The sequence below is a fragment of the Eschrichtius robustus genome, chromosome 4 (genome assembly GCF_028021215.1).
Source record: "Eschrichtius robustus isolate mEscRob2 chromosome 4, mEscRob2.pri, whole genome shotgun sequence".
In the NCBI taxonomy this organism is placed as follows: Eukaryota; Metazoa; Chordata; class Mammalia; order Artiodactyla; family Eschrichtiidae; genus Eschrichtius; species Eschrichtius robustus.
In genome coordinates this window covers 109,050,136-109,058,668 of record NC_090827.1, presented here as the reverse complement: position 1 = coordinate 109,058,668, position 8,533 = coordinate 109,050,136, and the positions used below count along the sequence as shown (strand labels likewise).

The window sequence follows — 8,533 nt, the reverse complement described above, 5'->3', positions numbered from 1 at the left end:
GCAGAAGACCTAAACAGACATTTCTCCGAAGAAGATATACAGATTGCCAAGAAACACATGAAAGGTTGCTCATCATCACTAATCATTAGAGAAATGCAAATCAAAACTACAATGAGATATCATCTCACACCGGTCAGAATGGCCATCATCAAAAAATCTAGAAACAATAAATGCTGGAGAGGGTGTGGAGAAAGGGGAACACTCTTGCACTGTTGGTGGGAATGTAAATTGATGCAGCCACTATGGAGAACAGTATGGAGGTTCCTTAAAAAACTTAAAATAGAACTACCACATGACCCAGCAATCCCACTACTGGGCATATACCCTGAGAAAACCATAATTCAAAAAGAGTCATGTGCCACAATGTTCATTGCAGCACTATTTACAATAGCCAGGATATGGAAGCAACCTAAGTGTCCATCGACAGATGAATGGGTAAAGAAGATGTGGCACATATATACAATGGAATATTACTCAGCCATAAAAAGAAACAAAATTGAGTTGTTTGTAGTGAGGTGGATGGACCTAGAGACTGTCATACAGAGTGAAGTAAGTCAGAAAAAGAAAAATAAATACCGTATGCTAACACATATATATGGAATCTAAAAAAATAAAAAATAACAGTTATGAAGAACCTAGGGGCAGGACAGGAATAAAGACACAGATGTAGAGATGGGCTTGAGGACACGGGGAGGGGGAAGGGTAAGCTGGGACGAAGTGAGAGAGTGGCATGGACATATATACACTACCAAATGTAAAATAGACAGTTAGTGGGAAGCAGACATATAGCACAGGGAGATCACCTTGGTGCTTTGTGATCACCTAGAGGGGTGGGATAGGGAGGGTAGGAGGGAGACACAAGAGGGAGAAGAATTGGTGATATATGTATATGTATAGCTGATTCACTTTGTTATAAAGCAGAAACTAACACACCATTGTAAAGCAATTATACTCCAATAAAGTTGCTAAAAAAAACCCAAACTATCCTTATACTTAAAGCTGCTTTGAAACGGTTTTCTTGTACTTGAAACCAAAAGCATCCTAACTAATATATTGGTCTCGTAGACAAATTTCTCCAAATTTAGTGTGCACCCAAATCACCTGGGGATCTTATTAAAATGCAGATTTCAACTTAATAGATCTGGAATGGGGCCTGAGAATCTTTATATCTGACAAGGTACCAAGAGATGTCAATACTTCTGGTCTGCAACCACACCTTGAGTAGCAAGATTCTAGACTGATCTTCTTATTTTCTTTTTTTTTTTTTTTTTTTTTTTTTTTTTTTTTTTTTTTCACTTTATTTTTTTTTATTTTATTTTTTTTCACACACACACACTGTATTTTATTTTTACAAGGGATAAATAGACTGACACCAAGCATTGTACATGGATGACCACAACAAAAGCAACAATGATTGCAATTACCAAACATGAAACACACTCATACTATGTCATAATATTGACATTCAGTCCAGTAATCCTCCACTGTAACAGCTCCTTTACTTTGCAGTGAAAATTGATTTGTATATTCTTTGCCTCTGAGTCCTTGTGGGATTTTTTTTTTTTTTAAATTCAGTCAGAAAGTCACAAAAATTATACTCATCCTCATCAGTTCACTCAGTCCCATGTAATTAATTTTTTTTTTTTTCATCTTGATCTTTTGTTAGCACTTTTATGAGTTCATCAGTTTTTCATTAGAGTTCTGAAAATGCTTATTCATTCAGTTCAGCAGTACAGTCAGTTACCAGAAACCTGTACTTGTCAGAGTCTTTTCCATGAATTTCTTGAAGATGAAACCCTTTTATAGGAACATATTTGCAAAATCATCAGAGTACACCCAGATCTTCTTATTTTCTTATATATTCTCTCTTTTCTTCTTATATCTTTGATTTTAAAAATTCTTTCTGGGATATTTCCTTGTTACAATGTGTTTTTATTGTAATTTTCAATTATCATTAATAAATCAAGATATCTTTAAAAAAAAAAAAGGAGAGAGAACGGGGCAAAGCCACAGGCACATACAACCGATAGATAATGGTTGTTACCCTTTGCTTATTGTGTTAGAAAAAGAAAACTTCCACTTTTCAGAGTTTACATAAGGAAGTTCTGAGCTACATCCACAAGCCATTCTTGTGCCACGGACTTTAGACGGTCAGATGTGTTGAATATCCATTATGTAAGCCATGGGGCACTGGGTGCTTTAGATTTATTGACCAATGAGCATCTTACAACAGCTCTAAAGCTGATTACATTATCCCCGTTAAAAAAAGTTTAACGGTAAGGTGATTCATTAACCTGGGTAATTGCGAAGTCTGAAGATAGAGCAGCTTCTGGATTGCCTTGGTTTAAGCAATCCAATAATACTATCAATAGACTTTTATTATTATTATTCTGCTCCCCATTGTTGCCCTTCCTTTCTCCCTTCCTTCCCTCCTTTTTTCTTTCTTTCTTCTTCCTTTTTCCAGCATCGAAAAGTGCTTAGCACAGTGCCTGGTGCATAGCGAGTGAGAGAGAACTATTAGTGATGATGATGTTGAGGATGATATCCAAACGTACTCTGATGCTGTCACACTCTGGGTGGTCACTGACAACCCTCCATGTAGGTCCTGGTAGGCTGGTGAGTGTAGGAGGCCCCTCTTCCACCCCATCTGCCATTCCTCCCTGACATCAACTCTATAAAGACTCCAGAGAACAGTACTTTTACCAACTTCTGCTCCTCGCTTTTTGTTCTTTGTGGAATTGTGACACGACACTGGGGCTACATCCTTCTCTCTCCCCAGCTCTTGAATTCAAACCCTTTGAGATCTTTCAGACTAACATGTAAATGACTAACAGCAATGTCGCCCCTGCATCCCACCACCTTCTACCCATGTGGCCTTTCCCATCTTTTAGGATTTTTCTCATCTCTTTGCTTTCATACATCTGTCATCTGCCTAATGTGCCTCCATTCTGCCCATTTCCTACCTAAAGATACTCTCTCCAAATTCCAACTCCAGTATCACCTCTTCTGTGAAGCTCAACCTGAGATCTTCCAGAAGTTTCTGCCTTTTCTCTCTGGTTTTCTGCCCTGCCTTTCCCCCTTGTGTTGGAGTCTTCATCTCAGGGCGCTGTACCTATCTAGACCCATCTAGTCCTGAAATGAGCTCCCCGAGGTCAGGAGTCCCACATATGGCGAGTGGTCATGGGCAGCCCGGACTTGAATCAGTGGAGGGTGTTCCTCTATCCTGGGTTCAAATCCTGCCTCCCCTCTTACCATCTGTGAGCCCCTGACAGGTGTCTTCATCACATTATGCTCCAGGTGTCCCACTTGAAATTAGTTCGGTAAGTATCAAATACCACAGACCAAAGCATGAAAGTATGAAGATAGGGATTCAGGAATGGGCCACCTTATGGAATGATTTGGGATGAGTGGTGGACAGGATTTTTTTCTACTGGTATATGAGGACCAGTTTATGAGTTCATTGGAACCAACATAGAGAAACCAAACAATGGTTGAACATATTCCTGAAAAACGCACAGAGCTTTATTATATTTGGTAATTGGGCAGAAAGAGCATTGCACTGAAATCATCACTCTGGCTCATTCAGCTCAAAGAGTGGTCCTTACTGCCCATGGAAACATAGCTTTGTGGGCCATGGAAACATATAGAGGTCAACAGCCTCTTAAAATCACATGTAAGGAAATGACTATAAAACAAATTCCAAAATACAGAAACAAAAATTATAAAATCTGTTTAAATAATCCATTGCACTCCTACAGCACAAATGTTCATCTTACAGGGAACTGGGAGATCTTTACAGCATATGGAAGGGCTTTGACGTGACACCTCCTAATGGACTCTGTTCCCTTTTGACCTCATTAGCATGAACTGCCCTGTACCATGGACACGAAGAATTTGCAGAAAGAGCTCCAGGGCTCCCCACAGTACTCCAGGGCCGTCTTCCTCTGGTTTACCAAGTCTGGGTCTTCCACACACTCAGGATCTTTGGTGTTCATGGTCTGGGTCTTTGCTGGGCTGGTGGGGGTGGTCACTTTGGCCTTGCTCTGCTCCTTGGGAGACGGCTCCATTAACTCCTGGCTGAGCTTCTTGATCTTAATCAGAGTGGAGTTAACCAGCTTGAGATTGGATTCTGGAAACTTCTTTCTGCACACCCTGGTCTTCAGGATGCTCTTGGCATCACCACAGATGACCTTCTGCGAACGCAGATTCCGGCCAATTTGTTTCCAGTAGGCTTTCTTTTTGTCTGATTCTAGGCATGAGGTTGGATTGCCGGTGAAGAAACAGGAAAACTTGTTGTCCTGTCGGGTGCACTCGACCTTCAGGGCAATGCCCTCCTCCTGCTTGGTCACCACCCATCTGCAGTCGGCATGGTCTTGGGTGATGAACTTGCCTTTGGTCAGGCGCTTGGGTGGCTGGCTGCTTGCCTCAGTCTGGGGCGCGCCTAGAGTATGCAGTTTATCTGTGCTGACTTTGTTGCCCTGTCTATTCCTCCCTTCCTTTTTGGCCTCCACCGAGAGCATTGGAGCAGCCAGAAGGAGGAAGGAGAGCAGGGCGAGGCTGTGGATCCTCATGGCTTCAGCTTGGTGGGAACCTGTCTGACAAAAGGCAGGTGAGTCAGTGCTGGGCAGCAGTTCAGCAGCACTAGGCTGCGAGATGACCCTCCCTCCAGCCTGACACATGGCTGCCTGCTTCGGAGTGAGATCAAGGAACCTTCTGTTTCCTCGACTTAGTAGACAAGCAACCTGTGTATTCGCATGTCTGCTTGACTTGAGTCTTGAACGTCAGAAACTTCCTACTCTTCATTCATTCTTCCCCACCCTCTGTACCTCATTAACTCTCACTCCCTCATCCACTCACTTAGTTACTCCTCACTCCTTCATTCACCAGTCGGTAAGCATTCGTGGGGCACCTACTACTGGCCGTGCACTAGACTAGATGTTGAATTTATCAAGGTGAAAAAGAAAGTCTCACATCTTAAAAACTTAGAGGCAACTCTTTGGGGAATCTAAATAGCATTGATCAGGAGTCTGTCCCAACTGGGTCCCCAACTTGATCTTGGGCAAGTCACTCTCCCACTCTGGGTCTCAGCTCCTTTATCTGGAAATCAAGATGCTGGATGAGATAATTGTCAACTCTCTTCCAGCTGTGGTGGACTGAATTTCTATCTCACTGTCCTACATGGACTCAGATGACCACACAATGAGAAAGGACATGGTAAGTGACATGAAAGGTGATGCTTGACCCAAGGTTAAACACGCATGAGGCTTGGACATTCTGAGATGGGTGGGTTTGTGAGGAGGGGTATTCGGGATTCAGTAAGAGCTTAAGGAAAGGCATGAAGGAGGGGTAGGTCATCCGAACTGACTGGGCAAAGTGTACCAGGGGAATAGAGGTGAATTTCTATCAGAGCATTTAGACTGTTGAGGCACTGTGCCTGGCATAGAGAAAGTCCTCAATCAATGCTTTTAAAAATAATCATTTAATAAATAGGATGACCTTAACTGCTACACTAAACTGCATAGATTTCATCAGGTGGGTAACAAAAACCACATTTCAAAGAAGAGAATTAGCATTCCTATTTGACACCGACTATGTGCCAGAGCACTTGACCTGTATTTCATTCTCACCTTGTTAATTAGCACAAGAGCCCTTCCTGGTAGGTAATAATCCATCACCACCAGGTTACAGATGCGACAGTTAGGTTCAGACTGGTAAATAAATTGCTCAAGGTCCCATAGTGGGCAAGTGACAAAGCTGGGACAGGCAGCCAGAACTTTTGTCTCCGGTTCTTTATACCACCCCTTCCTCATTGAATACCTCTTGCCTTCACCTTACTCTGCCTTTCAGAAAATATTGGCAAGAAATAAAAAAGCAATTATGAACAACTCATTTGGTTTGGCTTAGTTTATGACGATAACTCATGTTATCAGTGCTCCATTTGAAAAGAACATAAATTTTGTTTAAAAAGAAGCAGGTCTAAGTCTGATCTCATTCTACCCTGGGCATATGGCCTCTCTTTAGGACTGATAAAGGGGAGACAGTCACAAACTGTGAGTAATGAAACTCTTAAGAAAGCCAGGCTCTTACCTTGTTCTGAGTTTGGAGGTCCAGTACGATCCAGATGTGAGAGGGAGCTTGAAGGCTTACTGCTGTCTCATCTGCAGTGAGGCAATGAAGGCCCTTTATATAAGAGCCCAGGCAGACTGGGTTTTTTACAGCTCATATACTTGTGTAGCTTTATTCACACTCCTCCCAGCCACACCCCTTCAGAGAGAGCCAGTTCCTGCAGGGAAAGTGGTTGGTGTAATCCTGTGGGAGGCGGGTTACATGCATGGCATTAGACCTGGTTCTTCCAAGCCCTTTTCCTTTCCCCTGGCAGCCAGTTGAGGAGGACACCTCAGCCTTGCAAAGACCCTCCATGAAGGGATGAGGATCCCAACAGCAAAATCTGTGGGGGAAGTTATAAACAATAGGTCCATTTTACTCAAAGCTTTCCCTTAATTCTCATCACAGCCCCTCCATGATATGGTAACATATAATTCATCCCATTTTACAGATGGAATATTGGAGCTTGGAGACATTCAGGGCTGGTTCAAGGTCACAGGACTAGGAGGATGAGGAGCCTAGAGTTGAAAGCCTGGACTCCTGGGCCCCACTGTCTGATCTCTTCTTACCTGACACTCTGTAAACATTTGGTGAACTGAGCTGGGGAAGCCATCTCAGTGTCTGAATTCCTGTTTTCTCTGAAGCACCTGAAGTTACTGTGTGGGCAGAGGAAGCCTCGGGCCTTGAGAGGCTGGCTGGTAAAGAGGAAATTCCTGATCTGGGTTTTTGTTAAAAGTATTCACCTTTTGGTCACGGATGGGGACCTCACTCTGGTGAGCCTTCTCTAGGCAGAGTCTAGTAGCAGGATGACCTAGTGGAACCCTGGATACAGCATTTATTTAGCTGTGATCTTGACTTCTCTACCCTCCATTTGTTCATCTATTGATAGCTGACAATAACAGTACCTCATTTAGGGTTTCAAACTAAATTTTTTAGGAGGCTGAGCTATTAACATCAAGTGGGGCAGAACAGATTTGGTTCATAAGATGGCCTTCAGTTGTATTCTTTAAAAACAGATATATTTTGTTTCCATGTTGAGCATATAAAAAGAACTCACTTCCAAAAAGATGTGGACCTCACTATATTTTGTTACTTTACTTTTCATGATGTTTGAGCATAAGAAACTGTTCATTTTCTTCTTGACTCAGCTGTAAGGAAAACAGTAGCACAAGAGCTATAATAATAATAAATAATAAATGGCAAGTGACCTTTGCCTTTGGGGCAGGAACAATAAGGAGTGGTGGGGACTGAGGCAAACTGTGTAGTTCCTGATACCTAAATGTCAACATTCAGTGCCAGGTGACTGAAAACATGTTGGCATGGAGGTCAGTATCTTCAGACGTAATGAATTTTTTTCACATACACATTTTTTTTTAAAAATGGACATTTCATGAACTTTTAAGAGATTCCCAACTTCCAGATGTGTGTACATGGAATTGGCTTCTAACTGAAATTCTCTAAAACAAAAGATACAAAAAGTTGTAACGGTGGTTGGATTCCATGCAAGTTCCACTTGTTCAATAATCCAAGGTCACAGAGTTGTGGATGTTGACTGGCTCATTCAGTGGTTCAATGGGTTTCTTCATGAATTCCTTCAAAGTAGGTTATTTCCCCAAACTCCACGCCTCATGTAAAATTGGCTCACCCGGAGATCCATTCCCACTGTTCTGACAAACACGTTATTGAACCATGACCTGCACAAACAGGCACTCACATTGTGGTATTTTGAGGGATTATTTGGACCCAAGCAAGACAAAGCTGCTTTGTTCCACAAGGAGATATAGACCAAGGTAGTCTCCTGTAAAACAAGAAAATCATCTTGATCCTCAAGTGGCAGCCAGATTCTTTCTGGATAAAGACTGTAGGTCAGAACACAAAGCAAATTTAGAAGGAAACATGTGGACTCCAGGATCTTTTCTGAGAAGTGACTCTAAGCTTTGGCAGGGAACATGGAACTTCCCCCACCGGCTTCCCATGGACCTTTGGCCTTCCTGTGATCCCTTCCCAACTTCTGCCTTGACCTTTCTTTTCCAAACAGGGGACACAATATTAGACCAGGCTGTGTAGCCCTCTCCCTGTTAGCTCAGCCTGTTATTTCAAACTCATTTCTAGACACACACACACACACACACACACACACAGAGAGTCCAATCTGGCCACACTAAACCCCTCACCCACCATCTCCTAAATACTTGGTGAGCTTGTGCCCTTCCTGCTTTTGCTCCTGCTGTTCCCTTTACTCGGAATGCCCTTCCAGTCCTACTTTGCCAGGAACACATTGGCTCATCCTTCAAGATCCAGATCAAATATCATCTATCTGTTGGTGTCATTTGTCCCCTGATCCTTCCCCATGTCCCTCTTTTTATGGATGTTCATAGAGAGAAATAGACTGTCACTCATCCAGTGAGTGTTTACAGCGTGCCAGCAT

At 42.6% G+C, this 8,533-nt stretch overlaps 1 protein-coding gene across 1 annotated transcript; it reads right to left on the bottom strand.

Moving 5' to 3' along the window:
• Positions 1-3,857: 3,857 nt before the first annotated feature.
• Positions 3,858-4,571, bottom strand: FGFBP1 (fibroblast growth factor binding protein 1). The gene has a single exon (XM_068542271.1). The coding sequence runs from the start codon at positions 4,569-4,571 to the stop codon at positions 3,858-3,860; it is 714 nt and encodes a 237-aa protein (XP_068398372.1).
• Between the last annotated feature and the right edge of the window lie 3,962 nt (positions 4,572-8,533).